The sequence below is a fragment of the Batrachochytrium dendrobatidis genome (assembly GCF_000203795.2).
Source record: "Batrachochytrium dendrobatidis JAM81 unplaced genomic scaffold BATDEscaffold_11, whole genome shotgun sequence".
Lineage (NCBI taxonomy): Eukaryota > Fungi > Chytridiomycota > Chytridiomycetes > Rhizophydiales > Batrachochytrium > Batrachochytrium dendrobatidis.
Genome location: NW_006281109.1, coordinates 365,836 through 385,067, shown reverse-complemented (window position 1 = coordinate 385,067; position 19,232 = coordinate 365,836). Strand labels below are relative to the sequence as shown.

General features: G+C 38.4%; 7 protein-coding genes across 7 annotated transcripts; 4 read left to right on the top strand and 3 right to left on the bottom strand.

Annotated features, from left to right (window-relative positions):
- Positions 1-834: 834 nt before the first annotated feature.
- On the top strand, positions 835-1,170 carry BATDEDRAFT_7358 (uncharacterized protein; the record flags this gene model as incomplete). Its single annotated transcript, XM_006680914.1, has 1 exon — positions 835-1,170. A coding segment is annotated over one exon (336 nt), but the record flags the coding sequence as incomplete, so codon positions are not given.
- A 1,225-nt stretch (positions 1,171-2,395) lies between these two features.
- Positions 2,396-4,979, top strand: BATDEDRAFT_37301 (uncharacterized protein). Its single transcript, XM_006681116.1, has 5 exons — positions 2,396-2,545; positions 2,963-3,138; positions 3,270-3,545; positions 3,634-3,952; positions 4,081-4,979. The coding sequence occupies exons 1-5, from the start codon at positions 2,422-2,424 to the stop codon at positions 4,728-4,730; spliced, it is 1,545 nt and encodes a 514-aa protein (XP_006681179.1). The 5' UTR covers positions 2,396-2,421; the 3' UTR covers positions 4,731-4,979.
- Positions 4,980-5,235: 256 nt separating this feature from the next.
- BATDEDRAFT_90787 (uncharacterized protein) lies at positions 5,236-6,446 on the bottom strand (the record flags this gene model as incomplete). The annotated part of the gene is made up of 2 exons (XM_006681148.1): positions 6,072-6,446; positions 5,236-5,962 (listed from the first exon to the last, which is right to left on the bottom strand). Exons 1-2 carry the CDS (start codon positions 6,428-6,430, stop codon positions 5,236-5,238), a joined length of 1,086 nt encoding a protein of 361 aa, XP_006681211.1. The 5' UTR covers positions 6,431-6,446.
- A 194-nt stretch (positions 6,447-6,640) lies between these two features.
- BATDEDRAFT_90786 (uncharacterized protein) lies at positions 6,641-10,065 on the top strand (the record flags this gene model as incomplete). The annotated part of the gene is made up of 14 exons (XM_006681205.1): positions 6,641-7,161; positions 7,303-7,420; positions 7,503-7,604; positions 7,693-7,855; positions 7,945-8,159; positions 8,244-8,527; positions 8,617-8,708; positions 8,774-8,862; positions 8,932-8,992; positions 9,064-9,188; positions 9,292-9,394; positions 9,484-9,568; positions 9,644-9,822; positions 9,918-10,065. 14 exons carry the CDS (start codon positions 6,641-6,643, stop codon positions 9,998-10,000), a joined length of 2,220 nt encoding a protein of 739 aa, XP_006681268.1. The 3' UTR covers positions 10,001-10,065.
- A 1,178-nt stretch (positions 10,066-11,243) lies between these two features.
- Positions 11,244-14,681, bottom strand: BATDEDRAFT_35767 (uncharacterized protein; the record flags this gene model as incomplete). The annotated part of the gene is made up of 12 exons (XM_006681089.1): positions 11,244-11,589; positions 11,672-11,856; positions 11,939-12,260; positions 12,349-12,773; positions 12,849-12,929; positions 12,998-13,109; positions 13,221-13,392; positions 13,474-13,618; positions 13,735-13,810; positions 13,988-14,177; positions 14,289-14,438; positions 14,548-14,681. The coding sequence occupies 12 exons, from the start codon at positions 14,679-14,681 to the stop codon at positions 11,314-11,316; spliced, it is 2,268 nt and encodes a 755-aa protein (XP_006681152.1). The 3' UTR covers positions 11,244-11,313.
- A 203-nt stretch (positions 14,682-14,884) lies between these two features.
- On the top strand, positions 14,885-15,844 carry BATDEDRAFT_26860 (uncharacterized protein; the record flags this gene model as incomplete). Its single annotated transcript, XM_006681008.1, has 3 exons — positions 14,885-15,376; positions 15,456-15,550; positions 15,610-15,844. The coding sequence occupies 3 exons, from the start codon at positions 14,885-14,887 to the stop codon at positions 15,842-15,844; spliced, it is 822 nt and encodes a 273-aa protein (XP_006681071.1).
- Positions 15,820-19,215, bottom strand: BATDEDRAFT_20445 (RuvB family ATP-dependent DNA helicase reptin; the record flags this gene model as incomplete). Its single annotated transcript, XM_006680962.1, has 11 exons — positions 15,820-15,943; positions 16,063-16,135; positions 16,620-16,988; positions 17,077-17,171; positions 17,246-17,369; positions 17,428-17,521; positions 17,635-17,741; positions 17,832-18,028; positions 18,126-18,323; positions 19,004-19,103; positions 19,202-19,215. 11 exons carry the CDS (start codon positions 19,211-19,213, stop codon positions 15,867-15,869), a joined length of 1,446 nt encoding a protein of 481 aa, XP_006681025.1. The 3' UTR covers positions 15,820-15,866.
- Between the last annotated feature and the right edge of the window lie 17 nt (positions 19,216-19,232).

Here is a 19,232-nt window from a genome sequence, read left to right as displayed (position 1 = left end):
ATAAACGATCATCATTGTCTGCAAAGGCTTCTGCTTTATCCACACTTCCTGCTGCCTCTTCGCCCGAAACATCATTTAAAAAGGAAAGTCCGCCCAAAGCTCACACAAAAACATCATCCAAAGCCATACATGCTGATGATAGCACAGAATCATTGGGATCGTTATCCGATGCTGTTTTTAAAGCAGAATCAAACGTTTTGTTACAACAAAAACCCAGTCTACCTATAATCACTGAACCGCTTAAATCTCTTATTTCCGCGAACCATTCATTTATGCCGCTGATGAATACGGCCGGTACTCTTCCATTGCCGTTCGACTCTACTATTTTAGAAGGTTCTGGCAGTTCTACTACCCCTGTTGATGCATCGGCTTCGTCTACTTCCAATACTGTTGCCGCTGCAACTGCAAAGCCTGGAAGTGCACAACGGAGAGGATTGCCTGCGCCTAATAGAATTATTCCTGCATTCCTCAACAAGCTTTACAAGTGTGTGGCATTAGATTAGTGATCCATTCTATGCCGTGTATTACTGATTCAAAGTATTGATGCTAATCTATTTTTACTCAAATGGTAGCATGGTGAGTGACCCCTCAACAGACGAGCATATTCAGTGGAATGAGGACGGTACATCCTTTTTAGGTAATTCGATTTTGAATCACTTGATATCTATCACACTGGTTTTAACTTGCTGATTTACAAACTACTGTTGTCCAATACTATCCTGTCTCTTTGCTTGCGTGGTAATAGTATCCAATCCACTATCATTTTCCAAAGTGGTGCTTCCCAGATTTTTCAAACACAACAATTTTACCAGCTTCAATCGACAATTGAACATGTATGGGTTTCACAAAGTACCGAGCATTGAGCATGGATCATTACTGGCTAGCACACAGAAAGAGATTCTGGAGTTTTCAAACAAAAACTTTCAAAAAAATCGACCAGATCTTCTTTGTTTTGCTGTTCGTCGTACCAACACTCAATCGGACGAACTGGTAAAAGACGGCACTCTAGATATGAACACTGTTATTCATGAAATTTCAGCCATTAAACGGCATCAGTTTACCATCAGTGCAGAGATTCAAAAGTTTCAAAGTGAAAACGAAACCCTCTGGAACGAATCGATTCAATTGCGGGAGCGCTATACCAAGCAACAGGAAACTATTGACAAAATATTGAGGTTTTTGGCTTCCGTGTTTTCTTCCAACAAAAAACCTGATGTGACGACTCAAAAGCGTAGGCGGATTGAACTTCCAGATGTGCCATTGAATAATAGTCCAGATTCTAGAGTGAATACTTCCAATCAGAAAAATTCCAACGGTGCAGCATTTCAAAATTTTAACGATATGACCAATAACGTATACTTTAGTAATTTGATGGGTGGTAATGCTGGTCCTATTCCAGTACCCAATATAGAAACAGCGTTTGTACCGTCTATTTCCACATTTTCAAATGACAAACTTTCCACCATGGCAACTACTCAACATGTTGGTAAGTCGATTTTAATGATTAACTATTAAGGATCTGCAGTTTAATGACTTTTGATGTGTTGCTTATATAATTGGTATAGATTTAAACAACGATATTCCATCAACAATCAACCTTTTGCAAAACCCAGACTTTTTGGCATCATCGCTATTTGGATTGACGGAGGGTGCTGGCAACCTAACAGGTACACCCCAGTTATTAAATCAACTTGAAAAATCATCGGATCGCATGGCGACAGTAAATAACTCGGCACAAGAAGTATCTGAAGATATTGACATGCTGCAGGATCGTGTATATGATATTGCATCGGCAGTGGCAGGACTACAGCAAGGACAAACACATCTTGGGGATTGGAACATGTCAGATTTGATTTCAAGAAACGATCCAACTTTAGGAGGTAGTCATGACGAACACGATCCGCTTATGGAACTGATGAAGCAACAACCAGATCCGATGGTTTCAGCATCATCTACCATAAGCGGCCAGTCATCACTTGATGGATCCAGACCAATGCATCCAACCTGGCCTTTGCCAGTGCAAGGCACAGACCTGCTTGGTAATGCCCTATCTTCGAATGATATCAATCGGTGGCAACAACCAAAGGAAGAACATCTCAACCAGATTAACACCAACACTATTCCCGAATTTGACCAGTTTGATGAGTTGATTGAGTTGCCATTAACTGATAAATCCAGCATGCATTCTGATGAACAAACTACGAACCACAACGAACTTGACCAGGACTATTTTAATACATTTTTTTCGACATCCTGACATTTTTGGATGTTTTTTATTCAGAAACCACGTAAATAAATGAAGAATATCGACCATCTGGCACAAGTGCTTAATAAATTGGGATTTGAAGACGAGTTTGTGAGTTGAAACTTTCCTCAAAGAATTCAGTTTAACAATCACTTTATCAACTCTACCAATTTAGTATGGATAGTAATGGTTTGCCCCTATTGGGAGCCTTGATCAGTCTAACATCAAAGTCCAACATTCGTTTTGTTGGCACACTTTTGAGCATCAATCCTCAAGAAGGAGCAGTTTCTTTAGAGCAAGGTAATGAACCAAGTCGTTGTTAGTGCTAGACATCCCTGGCAGGACTCAACCGTTGTCTCTGATGACTTGCTGTCTTGAAAAAACATCATTTCTAAAGAATGGTGTTGGATGATCTGATTGAGTCGTCCTTGTAAACGTATTCTACTGACTGGTCCAAGGACCAGTCAGTAACTCTTTTGCTAAGAGTAATGCAGTTTAATGTTATCATCTTAACCGAATCCATCTGCTTGTCTATCAAACTACACTGGAATCTCCGTATCTGGTCATACATTACACTTTGGTCTTTTGACAAGACCAAAGTGTAATATCCATTCTTACTATCTACTGGCATGGTGTATAAACCAGTCTTTAGAGTCTCTTATCTGTTACTAGCTTTGTCTCTCTCTACTCGTTCTAATCCTTTAAATCTAATTCTAGTACGAAGCTATGGTACTGAAGGTCGTGCCTTGAATCCTATGGAAGAAATCATGCCTTCAGATCACGTTTTCCCTCAAATCATGTTTAAAGCCAGCGATATCAGCGATCTACGAGTTCTTCAGCCTAGACCCCAGTCAATGCCCATTCATCCACCTTCTCATCTTGGTGGTCAGCAGGTATTTTGATATTTCATTTTTAACTGTGTTGTATTCTCTAAACTGCTCCTACTCGGCAGATGCATTGATTGCAACGATCGGTATTTTATACTTGTATTCACGCTATCGATTAAATCCTATGGTTTTGTTAGCCTGGCTATCCACCCCTGCAAAATGGTCATCCAGGTATGAACCCATACTATCCATATCAGCAGGGTGTAGGCTATCAACATCCTCCCCCACAACAGTACTGGTCAAACCCTTCACAGCAGCATCAACAACCATCTGCTCAACATCCTACTTTTGTGCGAATGCCTCAGTCTGTCGATACTCCTACAACCTCAGCGACTACAGTTCCAGACACGTCTAATGCTGCTTCATCTCCATCTCTCGGTTCTAATGCGCTGCAGAAATCATCTACTGAAAAGGCATGCAATGTTGATTATTTTCTTTAAAGGTTTAAACTACAAAATTGAACTACTGCATTTCTAACTGGCATTGTGTTGAAAATAATAGTTTAATAATAGCAATGCACCTTTGAACGCCCACGGAGGTTCACGTCCTGCCAATAACTCAGGCCCTGCTACTGTTTCTCAAACATCCTCAGTACCTAAATCCACACAAGACACTTCTGAAGCCGTTGCAAAATCTCTTGGTCAAATGAAGATTGGTGGAGAGCCGCCATCCAAAGATTCGGGAGTAACAAAGAAAAATCCTGGTCTGCCAAAACCCACCCAGTCTAATCAGGCACGCAAATCTCAAGCAAAACATACTGATTTGCCTCAAGAAAATACTGATCTTTTAGCTCTTCCACCTAAACCTCCTGTTGTAAAAGGTACTTGGAAAACACTGATTCAACTACAGTTGTACTGTCTAGTTGCTTGTAGATGTTGCAATGACAAATATGTCGTCGTTGTATATATGTGCAATGTTATACTCATTCAAATGTTTTGGTGTTGTTAGCTGGTGGTAATACAACTCAGGATCGTGACCAGCAGCAAACCAATGATGGTAATCGTCACAGCCGTGGACATAGAGGTACAAACCGATCTTATCATAATGACCGCTATAATAGAAATTTTCAAAACCAGCGCACTCAAAAGACTGAGATTCCTGATTCAGAGTTTGACTTTGAAAGCTCCAATGCTAAATTCGATCGTGCAATTCCAGAACAGGCTCAAACTGAAGCCACTTTGAATTCCGATGCTCAGTTCTACTCCAAGGGTGGCTTCTTTGACAATATTTCCTGCGATAGCCGTGACCGTGTTGAAGGGCAATGGATCGATCGTCACACACGTGCAACTCAAGAGCGCCAGACAAATATGGAGACCTTTGGACAAACAGGCTCATCGCGTGGCGGTCATCAGCGCAGATACAATAACAATCGTGGAAGCTATTACCACAATAACAACAATGCGAATGGTAGCTCATTCAAGCAGTTCAATAATGAAACAGGTGGAAATAAAACTGTAAACTCGAGCGGTGACGGTTCTAACGGTGCTAATTACAATCGACGCAGTCGTGGTCGGAATGATCAGCAGTATGATCATCGCAATGCGGGTGATTCTAAAAATACTGCAGCTCCTCAGACAACCAATACTTCCCAGTCATAACTTTTTGATGTCCACATTTGCCAACACTAGCCATTATCCGTCTTTTCGGGGCTTTTACCTTTTCTTTTGATGAATATACTGTGGTTTCTAGCTGTGACGGTGTCGGGTTTCACTTGCTGTGCGTTGTCCAACATCCCTTTATTACAGCTGTATTTACGCAAAATGAAACACTTGTATTCATCTTGCAGTCATTGCCTCTACTTTGCTTCAAAATAAACAATGGTTCAATATTTGTTGTGGTTTTCTACCAGAAATCGACTTTTAATAGACATTGTCAATTCTTTGAAAAACTGTCCATTCTATTTCTATTGTATCCTAAAAACTTGGATACGCTCTAGTTCAAGAAACTAATAGTGCACGTCTTGGCAACTCGATTGTTTCCACATCAATCACCCAATGTTGACTTGTAATGAATAAAGATTGATTTGTTATTTTGAATATGTAAATACTTTTAAAAACAAGGCATTGAACAGCAGTGTTGTTGAACAAGATGTAAACCATCATTCTATCTTTGAATCGCCAGCGACTCGATTGGAAGAGGAGTATCACAAAACGGACAAGGTCCAATCAAGAGATATAGTCCCTGTCGTGTATCTGGCACCGATCTCAACCACTCTGTAATGCATTCGCGATGAAATGCCTGACCACAGTTTGTATTAGGACAATGAAACGATGGAATACTGCGTTGGTCCGTATCGTTTTCAAGATGGAATGAAAGACAAATACCACATTCAAACGTTGTCGTTTGATCAACACCTCCACTCGGATTCAACACATGAGGCGTGTTTTGTCGTGGCAACACCATTCCTAATAGTCGTTCAAGGTTTACTACTACAGATGCATGACAATCCCACTCTGTTTTGATTGATGCAACCTTGCGATCCAATTCCACAACAGCCTGATCTGGTCCAAGAAAACTCATTGCCAATGGAGCAGATCGTGGACTGAGTGCATTCAACTCTATTGTCATTGTACAATGCATACCAACAGCTATACGACGAGTGGTGGTGGTTTTTTCAATAATCCATGCTTGCTGGTCTAAATCCTCCAATTCGGACCAAAGTGAATTGTATTGGTTGATGGCTTGTTCATGCAGTTCAACTGCATCTTTTATGCTTTTGACCTTGCTTGGATCAAGTTCCATTGGCAGGTCTGCGTGGCATGTTGGTGGTTCCAGTGGATAAGCTGGTGTGATGTGTATCATCAGTATATGTGGTCTTCCTGCACGGTCACTATTTTAATGTCATATTTTCAAGACACAAATTATAATGATATTCAATCATATCGCTTTGTTAGCAATAGCAGTTTCAAACAGACAAAATCTATCAAAACTGCTATTACCTAATCTGAATAGAAATGTGCTGGAACAACCCATCCATATCAGTGATGCGACTAAAACCTATTTCAGATAATTCTGCGAGAACACACTGTATAAACCCAAACGGGAGAGTTGAGTGCATTACAGATGTTGACGGTGCGATGGATTTCATTGCAGATTCGGATGTTTGATTATTGAAATGAATACTATTTGCTGAAACAAGAACCAAGGATGAATTCGATCCACTGGTGCCGTAACAAGAGTTTCCATTGATGTGCATAATATAATGCTCAGACGCATCCTTGCTATGCATGGGTTCGACTAATGTTATCTGATGTTGATCCGAGAGCATCACCACTGTTTCACTACCAGAACAATTCATTGCAGATGAATCTGACAGAGTTTCAATCTGAATATTTTAAACTGTTAGAAATGCATCAACGACATACTTGTGCATATGCGATACGGTTTACCTGAATTGCTGTTGGGAAAAACTTTAATTTTCACTAATTGGCATACTTGTGGCCTGAGGAGATGATTCGTCGGTCGTGTTGTTTTTCGCTCAATTATTTTTTCTCAAAAAAAGAAATTTATGAATAGAAAACGTTCATTGGAAACTTTGGCTAAACCAGCATTGCTGGAAAGCGACGATGCTGAAGACTACGACTTTACTGAAATCAATGATGAAGAGTCTGATGGATCGGATGTTGCGGATGGAACTACTGCTGGTGAAGATGAAGACGACAACGATGAAGATGAAGACGACAGTTTTGACGATGAAGACGACAGCTTCGACAATGAAGATGACGATCAAGATGATGGTTTTGGCGATGAACTCGACAGTGACAAGGAATATCAAGAGATTGAAAAAGAAATGAACAGCAAAAATTTGTTTAGGGCACTCCGCAGAGCAGACAAGACAGAAATCGATCCTTTTTACGATAGCGATTCCTCTGATGAAGAAACCCACAACACAGTTGGAAATATTCCAATGGAATGGTACGACGATTTCCCACATATTGGTTACGACATAAATGGAAAAAAAATCATGAGACCGGCACAGGGCGATGAGCTGGACGCATTCCTGTCTGCAATGGATGATAAAGACTTTTGGTATGTTTAGCATCGTATATACGAGTTTATTTTGATTCAAATGATTTGTTGGATTCCATGACTAATTATATTGTTCAAATATGTGACATTGTATTACAACTGTTTCTATAATACAATTATACGCTAATGGTGTCATTACAGGCGCTCCGTTCATGACAAAATGGAAGGAAAAGATGCTAAACTTACTTCAGAAGAACTCGGTTTGCTCAAGAAAATCCATAATCACGAATTTCCTGATTCCCAATTTGATCCATATGCTGTATGTAGATTCAATTTGGTTGTAATGCAATTAATCTTGAGCTGGTACTCATAGTTGTATTTATTTGACCATACAATTTTAGCCAACCATTGAATGGTTTACAAGTAAAGTTGAAGTTATGCCTCTTAGTGCTGCTCCTGAGCCTAAGCGTCGGTTTATTCCATCAAAGATTGAAGCTAGCAAGGTACAGACATATCAGAGTTGCATGTGTTTGGCTAGATGCAATGGATTTTTGATTATTTTTTACTAAAATTGGTATTTATAAATGCTAGATTATGAAAATTGCTCGTGCCATTAAAGCTGGTTTGATTGTTCCAGGTAAAAGTAATAAACCAAAAGCTTCAGACAAGCCAAAGTTTTACGATATTTGGGAATCTGCACCAAATGAGATTCATCGACCTAATCACATTGCAGCATCAAAGATGACTCTTCCTGGTAAATATCTCGACTATTTCAAGGCTTGCTGCTAGCTCATCAATCTACCAATGTTGATTATATGATTCTAACCACTGTTTTGGATTTAGAACACATGGAGTCGTACAATCCTCCTGCCGAGTATCTTTACAGTCCGGAAGAGGAAAAGAAATGGAAGGAAACTGATGCTGAAGATCGTCAGAAAAATTTCATACCACAAAAGTTCAACAGTATGCGCCGAATTCCTGCATACGAACGATTTATTCAGGAGCGATTTAGTAGATGTCTGGACTTGTATTTATGTCCACGAACAATTAAAAACAAAGTATGTGCATGCTTTTTAATTTAAAATGAGAAGTATACAAGTTTGCTAACATTCATTACTACTCTACAATACTTTTCAACTTAGTTGAATATTGATCCAGAGTCGCTTATTCCCAAGCTTCCTAAACCACAGGACTTGCAGCCTTTTCCTTCAAAACTATCCATCGAGTACAAGGGACACAGTGCACGTGTCCGATCGCTTAGTGTTGATCCTTCTGGGCAATGGTTGGCTACTGGCTCAGATGATAAAACTGTTTGCATATGGGAAATTTCTTCTGGATGTTGCGTGGAAAAGTTTGTGCTTAAGCATTCTATCATGAACGTGTCTTGGAATCCCAACAAAAATGCCAGTTTGCTTGCAGTTGTTTTGTATGTTGATGAGCTTTTACAATTTTGAAAACTGTGTTTGGCATAGACTAATTTTTACCATACTTGTTTTGTAATGTGATGTTTAATAGCGATAATCAAGTGATGTTAATTGTGCCAACCAAGATCAATCACAATCTTCAAGAAGCGACACTTGAGCTTTTATCTGATATCTTGAGTCAAGGTGAGTGATTTTGGTAAATATGGCATTGATCATTGCAAACTTTTGTTGACTGGTTAATATTATAGCTGGCAATCCCACTGGGTCGTGTGAATGGAGTAGACCCAATGAGGAGGAACAGCTCCTTGGATTCCGCGTTAGAATTGCATTGGCCAAGGTAGTTTTATATGAATGTTGTCAACTTTTGGGTTATTCCAATCATTAAATATACCGTATTTTGTACTAGGGAATTACTTCACTAAGCTGGCATCGCAAGGGAGACTACTTTGCAACGGTATCTCCAGATGGTGAGTGCATAGCATTTAGCCTGTTTATTTGCATTATCAACGAGCTTTTTCAACTGACTTGATTTAATTAGCTGCCACCAGTGCAGTTCAGATTCACCAGATTTCAGCTGGTCGATCACAAACACCGTTTCGAAAATCCAAGGGATTGGTACAACAAGTGCTGTTTCATCCACTCAAGCCTATCATATTTGTTGCTGTATGTGTTTTGATGCTTTTACAATAGACACCTATTGGAAACATCCATTCATTGTAACGATCAGATATAGATAAACTGATGAGTTTTTGTTTTCATTGGTTAGACACAACGTTATGTTCGCGTATACAATTTGGTCAAGCAGGAGCTTGTCAAGAAATTGATGTCTGGATCACAATGGATTTCAAGCATGGATATTCATCCAGGAGGTAAACAGCAGTTGTATACAAAGGATCAATAACGGCAGTTTAAACCTAAACATTTGTAAATTTGATTTTATATTTGTAATATGTTTTAGGTGACAATCTGATTGTGGGCACATACGATAAGCGATTGCATTGGTTTGACATGGATTTATCTGCTAGACCTTACAAGACATTAAGGTGAAATCGCAGTTTTTTAGTTGATTTTAAACACTTTGATACTTGCCTAGATTGCTTATACTTTGATTTGAATAGATTCCACAAGGAGGCCGTTCGTCAAGTAGCATACCACAAACGATATCCCTTGTTTGCTTCCAGCAGTGATGACGGCACAGTTATTGTTTTCCATGGTATGGTATACAACGATCTGATGCAGAATCCGTTGATTGTACCAGTCAAGTCACTTAAAGCACACCAGCCTGTGTCTCACCTTGGTAAGCTATATTCAATGTACTTTATGGTGACCAGTCGAATCTTTCCTGAACAAGCGATATATTAATTCTTGAACTCTTTTGGAATTATCTAATAGGTGCACTTCAATGTCAGTTCCATCCCACTCAGCCTTGGCTGTTTACCAGTGGAGCTGATGGTAATGTTAAACTGTTCTGTTGAGTCAATGGGTTTATGACGATCGATCATTTGGAATAAAGATTACAAATAAATGAATGTTGAAGTTTAACTTGAACCAAAAACTCTGAATTGTACTCGAGCTTAAAAAACTATAAAATGCAAGCTATCAATATGAATATTTATATAGCAGATAGTAAAATACAAAGTTTCCAGTTGTATTTTTGTCAAATGGAATACCAAGAATTGAATGTTTACAATTCCAATGCATCTCGGCATCACTTGAATCTCCAACTTTTTTCTTTAAATCGAGCATTGGGTGATTGAAATGGAAACAACAGAAATGAGTTTTGTCGACAACATCAGAGCTCGATATCTGGATTGGAATGAATCTGATGATTATACAATAACTATCAAAAAAGAGATCGTTATAGTTGTTGTGAATCAAAAATTGACACTATCAATTCAACAAGCAATGCAATCGACCATTTTTATTCCAAGATGGTCACTGCAAGACAAATACGAGTGTTTTGTGTGAATAAACGGACAAACTGAATAAAATTCATGTTTTTTGATTCAATTTTATCAGTTTTGATCTTGGATTCGCTGTTACGAATTGAACAAAGAGTAAGAGTGGTTCAGACATAAAGCTTGATCAATTCACTAACATGACTTGATTCATTTTCAATACTAGTGGAGAACTATCGAAAGAAACAAACCATTCAAGTTCCAAACCAACTTGACCTGATTACCACAGATTACGAAGTGGTTGTCCATAGCGGTGGGAAGATTAAAACGTATGTCGATGTGGTTCTCAAACACCTGCAGGTATGTCATCTAGTACTAAATGTATTGATATACAATGCGATTGCACTGCTATATGGATATTTGCTAACGAATCGCATTTTTACAAATTGCTTTCAGAGCCCATCCAAACGAGTGATCGTCAAAGGAGAAAGCAAAGCAATAAACAAGGCAGTTACTGTGGTTGAGATTGCCAAGAGAAAGGCTGGGATTGCCGTACTGCAAGATACACAACTTTATCAGCACGAAGAAATAGATGTTTGGGAACCTATTATTGACAAGATGGATGTGTATGTAATGACCCAATCTATTCCGTTTATATTGCAAATGACTTGCTGACTTTTAGTATTATCAAACGTTTTAGACTCAATGTTAGTCGACATCTGCCATGCATTAGAATGGAACTCTCTGTGACCGAATAGAACTCTTGCCAATTCAAATAATATTGTAAATACAACGAATCATAATAAAAGTTTTTCAATCTAAAGTTTATAATAAATACATTGATACGCCATACTGCATTTTCAAGTTTCTACACCAATCTAAAAAGATCGTCATGCATATCTCCATCGTAGCTGTTCAAGCAAATGCTCTATATTACGCTTCCAAGCCAAAATAGCTGCCGATTGTTGCTGTGCAATAAATCCACGGACTCGCTCTTGAGCATCATTCGCACCAAACACAAGTCGTCCGCGCCATGTGGTTTTACTACCCACAATCACTTGGAATCCATATAAACCTGATGTGACTCTCTGAATGGATGTATCAGAAAATATTGGCTGTACTTCAAGCACATCCACTGCATACAAATCTGCACCAACAAGCTCAATCTATACATGTCAGATAAAATGCGTGATGAAGCAATCATTAGTTTTAACATCACATTTTGAAAATGTCAAGCAAAGCGCATACCTGGATTCTAGGCCAACGCATGTATTGACACACTGCAGCAATGTCTGTTGTGGCACGTTCCTGTTGATGTTTGCGAGATAGAGGCTCTGCAAGTACAAAATGTGTTTCGCATTCTACAAAATATCGATTTTCTGGTGGATAGGTAAGACCATTTTCTGTTTTTTGCACTACACATGGAGCAATATCTGCAAATAAGATCAATTAGTATAGCACATCAGATTTAATAACTGCTCATTAGCATTAGAAATATTGGCTAGATGAAATTACCACAAACACTCCAATTCGGAAGTACGGGTTGGCTAGCCCAGTCAAACGCAGGTGGTAGGATAGCTCTTCTCATTCCAATCTTGCAAAGACAATCATAAAACAATAGCCATGTTTTAACAGCAATACTAAGCGGAATCAGATTGGTAGAGTCGGCAGATAAACTGGATTGATTGTATGACTGGATCAAATAATTGCCATTGGAAATAATGTAATCAAGACTCAACGCAGTCTGCTGTGTCTCAAATTCGTAAATATCCATGCACATGGATGCATCAATGTCCAAAGCAGTTTTGAAGCGTGTGGTGCTTTGGGTAAACGAATTCTACAAAATTTAAACATGATGCAACCATTAATCACTGCATATCGTTTTTGATGCAGTTTGAATCTCGCAACTCAACACAATCAATTACCTTTATCAAAGTATTGGTTTCTAAAGGCAACTCGCATGAGCTTCCTACAAGCTCAACTATCAAATGACATACCAACTGTGAAATAAATAGTGGATAGGTAAAAATTTCTTCTGCAGCAAGAATAGCGACTAGTCGATCCACCAGCTTAAAATCACACTCAAGGAACATATCTTTAGTGTCGCTTTGTAGTGAAACCGGGCTTGTGCTGTTCCCTACAGTATCAGTGGGATCTTCCAAGTCCATCAATGAGCTCATAATCGATTTTGTTTTCCGCACTTTGGCAGATAAAAGTTTTGCAGAATCCAGTACATTGTGTGATACATTTGATGTGACAATCGTATACAGTAATGCCAACGTAAGCATCATATGTTGCATATCGGACTTTAAAGAAAGATTACCCATTAGAAGCTGTCGAGCAGACGTATCTAATTACCAATTAATCATTAACTCTATTAAACGCGTTCTAACACAAGGTATTCTTGAATTTTACTTGATCTTACTTGAATTGATGTCCAGGCTAGACCCAACAGAAAGTATGGAAGATGCACGAGAGAAACTAGAATCTGATGGAGATAAAGCATCTAGAATAAACAAAAGGTAAGCAATGTGCATATTCCAAGTAATACTGCCCACAATACATGAACACTACCTTTTGGGGTTGCAGGTTTTGTAGAAAAAAGCAATTCTACAATAAAATCAGTAAGAGGCTGGTAGCAAATACCGCCAGCTAGAATTCGAGTCAAAATAAAAATAGCAACGGCCTAGATATTAAACAGAAATATGCAATCGTATTAGACCAAAGATGTTGAAAGTAGCAAGTTATTTTTCAATGTTTAAAAAACAAGTTATATTCCAAACACTTGACAACATACTGTAGAATCTCCACCTTTGAAGAGTTTTTCCATTAGGGATGCTACAACAATCCGTTCTAAAAATGCCGCTGCTAAAGGCTTGCTGGCATTTTCCAACTCCAATGAAAAAATTTCGTTTAAATATTCTAGATATTCCAAAAACAATCCCAACTGCTCTTGCGAATCCGCGTGACTAAATAGCATAAGGATCGTACCGATTTAAAATAGAACATTAGATATTTATCAGTCATACAAAGTTTCACTGGTTTAATACCTTTTGACTTCCATGAATCCACATAGTGATTGAAGAATTCCAGCCATGTGGTCTACTACACCAATAAAGTATAATCTGTCTTGAATAATAAAATCAAGAGTTTCCGGATCATTGACGTTAAGAAGATTAAGAATTATAGTGCGTACTGCAATTTAATTCAAACGTAGACTAACGATTAGTCAAGTGTTTAAAAGAAATAGACCGAGTCCATATAAACCATGGCGTTTACTCGCATCAGTCTAGCCAAGTTTGTAAGCATACCTCCAACACGAACCATGGACTCTTGATGATAATGATAAATAGTGGCTTGCGAAAATAGCGGATATGATCGGGCTTTCTGTAAGGTTAAATACAAGTTGTTAGCAGGTATTCTAATAGGCATTGCTCTAATTATCCAGGATTCGAATCTAAACCTTGCCTGATTAAACAGTAGCTGAATAGTTCGACTGTTTAGCTTATTGGAAATGTTTTTTAATAGAGTGACAAAATAGGACAATATTTCTTCGTTTTCTACATTAAGGGGGACTGAGATGATGTCGTTGATGTAGTAATTGGACAGCATAAAATACATGATATTTCCACTCTTGACGCTCTCGAGAAACACATTGAAGAATCTGAGTACAGCAAGAATGATCCCGTCAAAATCGGCAGCATGTTTTAAAATATTCAACAGCACTTGATGTACATTTTTCTCAATAAACAATCTATACGAGCAATGTCAGCAAAGTCGAAAATCAGCATGCAATGAACACTTTGAACTCGTGTAAAAGACCAGTGAATTCAAACGACTTGCGATAGGTTTTAGAATGACTTACGCAAAACAATCGTCCAGGTTTCTATTGTCTGACCAAACCAATACTTCAGCCAAATCTCTCATGTCTGCAGCAAAATCAGCCTGAACTTGCGGTTTGCCCAATTGCAATGCCGACAAGGTTAATATTTTATGTACTCTAGGTTCCAATGTTCTAAAATTTACAAGAATCAGACACTGACCATTGATTTCAAGAAATCCTAGCAGTATCTTGATATGAATTGATAGAATTTTCAGTTGAACATTCCGTTTCAACAACACACCTGAGAAACTCGAAAGAATGACGGTCAATGGCAGCTCCACCAGTTGGTTTAGATTCTGAAGTAGAATGTGACAATGCATCGGTGCCAATGAGCATTCCGCTTGCTTGATTAATAAGCCAAGCAAAAGTTGACATGGTTTTGGCTGTTACTTGCAGATTTGAACTGTTTAGAAAGGAAATTTCAAAGAGCGGATCAGCAGTGGCGAACAAGTGGCTGTTGAATTGATATTCAACTATTTTTTATAATCTGAAATTCAACTATTTTTATATTGAAAATTCAATCATTTTTTATAATCTGAAATTCTCAGAGTTTAACTGTATTTTATATTCAATTTTCAATGTATCGATCTATCACTGCTGCAAGATTGTGCTTGCCTAGTGTGAACCGTGCTTACATTCGCTTTTTCACTCAGCATGTCAGAATACCATTGACAAAACCTACAACTTGTTCCAGTTTAAACCTTGGTTTATCCAATCCAACTGCCATCCCTACTTGGTCACTTCATTCTACTCACAGATGTTATGCATCAAAAAAGTCGTCCAAAAAACAGAGTGTGAAAAATAACGGCAGTGATGTCGAAGCAGACACTCAAGACATTGACAGCTCGTCTGAACCTGCATTCCAAATGGATAAATACGAACAACTGATGCAGAATGCAGTCGAAAAACTACGCAAGGATTTGGGTCTGATTCGGATGGGTAGAGCAAATCCTGCTTTACTGGATTCTGTCAGGGTTAAACATCAAGGAAAGTCGGTTGCATTGGTCGATGTTGCCCAGATCACTGTCAAGGATGCTCATACACTTGTGATCGTTGTGTCTGATGAGCAGGTAATTCAAAGGCCAAATTCATTCAAACTAGTCTTGTATTCTCACTTTTTTAAATCCATTTTATCCATTGCATATATAGCTCGTCAGTGTTGTGGAAAAGGCAGTTAGAGATGCTAATCTGGGACTAAACCCACAGTCTCTGCCACCATCTAGTCTAAAAGTACCCGTGCCAAGGTGGGTCAGATCTGTTGTTGTGTCGGCAATCTAACAATCTAATAGTATTTTTCAATTAGGATGGCCAAGGAATTCAGAGAAACAATTATCAAAAACATTGGTAGGATAGCAGAAGCATGTCGAGTGCGTATTCGCAGTGCTAGAGCAGATGCACGAACGGCACTCAAACGAACATCTCTAAAACCAAACTCTGATCAAAGTAGAATGTTGGAAAAGGATATTCAGCAACTGACAGACAAATACATCAAGGATACCGATGCAGCTGTATTGGCAAAAGAAAAAGAAATTGTTTAATAGTGATGTTTTTATCAAGATTTCAGGACTGAGCGTCGATTTCCATAGTGCTTTGGCTGGCTTCATTAAACATATACTGATCTTGATACTCCTTGAGATCTGTTTCATTTAAAAATGCATGACAGGAAAAAGTCGAATGTGTTTGGTTATGCTTGCTTAATAACACCAACTACAGTAAGATTTTGAATAGCAGAAAAATAAAACGAATTTCAACTTACATTGAACAGAACGGCCCTCATCTAGAAACAGTGAGTAAACACGCTGAATATCCTGAACATCCACCTCGGAGGCCTAAAAAGTAGAGCATATAAAGATGAGTCGCATTCACGTAAATGGATAATAAAACAAGAGTGCCAAACTACAATAACAGCCAGTCTCGTGGAATAATGCCCATTACATTTACTGGACATCATTGTGCCTTTTGAACTCATTAAAGCTTATTGGTGTTTGTCATCCATGCTTATTTTTGTATAAACAATTGACCAAATAATCACACTGTAATTCCAATCCATTCCACACTTGATCAATCTCCAACTCTCCTACAAAACATTGAGTGATTGGAATGGAAACAACAAGTGCACTTTTCAAATATGCAATCTCTGCTCTTGAACTAGTGCGCAAACGTACGAGATTATTATACAACAGAGTTTGGCTGAAAACATCAAAACAATCCAACCCAATATCTGGAGATCGTAAAATATATGGCAATACCAAAAAAACAGTGTTTCACTTTGCGTGAACAAGGTTTTAAACAAACTATATATACTCAAATTACCTTGCGCTTGCGAGCAACCAAATTTGCAGCGGTAATCAAGTGAATAGAATAACGCAAACTGGTATCCATTCCAATAGTCGTAAGCGCTTCCAGAGCATCCTCAGTCATTTCTACATCTTCTTCCTCGCATCGAATACTTAGAATTCGACGCACTTCAGCCTCAGAGTAGGGAGAAGTGCTGATAATCAACGCACGATCCAGTAAATCAATAGGAATACCGTGAGGGGACATGTAGCTAGTGCCACGAATTTTAGTAATGCCACGATTGGAAGCCATAATGACAATAGGGGATAAATCATCTTCTAAAGCACGGTTGAGAAAAGAGAAACACTCGATATCAAGCATGTGCACTTCATCAATAAACAATACCTATGTTATCAAAAATTATGTGAGTACAAGGATCGTACAATAGTTTGTCAAGGCAGAATAAACTATTCAACATATAATTTCAACGTACACCAGGAACAATGTCGCTCTTTCCCTCTTCACGCCATTCTGCAACTTTGACATTAATTTGCTCACGAATCTCCGACTTGATCTCACCCGTGTCACCTAAATGAAAACCCAAATCAGATCTAACGACACAAAACCAAACTGATTCAATATAGTCTACAAAAGCATGTTACCGGCAAAGAGTGCAATAAATCCTTGTGAGCGACTGTTGATCACATCCATTTCGTGAAGTGTCACCGTATGTACAACTTCCTTGCGCTTTTGAAGTTCGCCTTCAGGGCATTGAACAAATCTAGCCTAAAAACAAAGTCAGATGACTCGATAAGCCAGTAACAGAAAATCAATGTCAACTTACATCTGGGCCCATGGCATCATAGTCTCTGGATCTAGTAAACGAACGGCCAAGCTTTGTAATACGTCCACTAGCCTTGTCAATGGAAATGACATCACTAAACATCACAATTCAAAAAATACACGCTCTTCAATTAAACTAAACCTAAATATGTACAAACATGCAAAATGGATTGATACCCATCAAAGGTATTTACTAGTTGTGACATACCCAACAGTAATCTTCTCCTTGTTAAGCGATTCGATCATCTTTTGACCAAGATCATACACAGTCTCCATGTCGGTGGTTTTAAGAGTAAGCTTTCCCGATTTGGCACCCTTTTAAAATATAACATGTTATCCGTAGGTAAAAATGCAACTGTATGGATTGCAAATAAAAACATTTGACATATTTAAGCATTAACACACCACACCCGTAGCATCGCGATCAATCTGAATCTCGACGATTTCACCCTCAATTAGCTCAGACTCTTCTTTAATGCGTACACCAATCGATCTTCTAAATGCTTGAATAAGAGCCTCGGTTTTAGACATTTCTAGTGAAAAGATTTCAGATGCAGCCAACATGGTAAATGGTACATCAGGTCCAAGGGCTTGTGCCATGCCTAAAGAATTAATTGAAAGGTTAATATTATTCAAACACAGAAATAGAAAAAAGTCTTGTTGGAAATGGCAAAATTAGACAAAAATATGCTAGCTTACCCATGGCAATGGCAGTCTTTCCAGTTCCTGGTGCACCAGCCATAAGGATAGCACGACCTGCAATTTTGCCTTGCTTGATCATCTCTAGAATCACACCAGCAGCTTTACGTGCCTTTAGCTGACCAACCATACCCTGTGATGTTGCACGAGGCTCAAGCGCATCATCCAGACCAAGACCTCGAATATGCGAATGTGTACCTTACAAAACGCATTTAATATTATTAAAAAATAATTAGTATAAGTTTATGCTGAGATTTCAAATATGCCTTGATATGAGTAGATAGGTATGCAAGACTTTGTGATTCTCCACCAAATATCACATCTGAATCAGTGATATACGAGTTAATCTAAAACTCCAGTCTCATTTTACAACCGTATCCACGTAAAATACAGCACTAAATAAATGTCAATCTCATGAATGACAATTCTGACGTGCAATCTTTGTTCTTGAACTAAAATGCAGACGTATCTGAGTTTAAGATACAACAAAGTGGAGGTTGATTGAAAATATTGAAATAATTGGATCTGGGTTCAAACTTGTCAATCGTGTAATGTACAGTTATGCCAAAAGGGGAAAAGAGCACAATCAAAACTTAGTTTGATTGTGTGCACTATATGATGGTTGTTGGGCTTGGAATAAGAGTTGAATGTCTATTGAAGTAGCTAATCTTCAATAGGAAATTGCAACGAATGTCTAATCATTATTCAAAAGCAAGATAACGAGTCGCTGCAGAATAAATACAAATGGTCCATTTTACATGAATACGGCTAAAAATCCAAACCACAACTCATATACTCAAAGAAACAATAAAAATCATCCATTTAACAGGCCCAATGCTACAAACTGCCTTTCAAGATCAAACAGATAAGCTACACACCAATTCGCTCCAGACGAGTCAAGTCCTTTGCATCTTGCAGACCAGCAGTGGTGCCAGTACCAGTTATACCAGTAGCAGGCATAGTTATTGCTGAAGAGTCCTAAACCATTAACCCAATATCAAGGTTATTATTTTGTACATACTGCATATAGGCAGATCTCTCAGACAACCAATCCATTTCGATAATCGGAGTTTTACCATTTTATTCATTTCTTTTGATTCAGTAAAA

Coding starts and splice junctions, on each gene's coding strand:
- BATDEDRAFT_37301 (XM_006681116.1), top strand. CDS start 2,422: ATGGATAGTAATGGTTTGCCCCTATTGGGAGCCTTGATCAGTCTAACA. Junction 2,546..2,962: donor AGCAGTTTCTTTAGAGCAAG/GTAATGAACCAA, acceptor ATCTAATTCTAG/TACGAAGCTATGGTACTGAA. Junction 3,546..3,633: donor AGAAATCATCTACTGAAAAG/GCATGCAATGTT, acceptor TGAAAATAATAG/TTTAATAATAGCAATGCACC.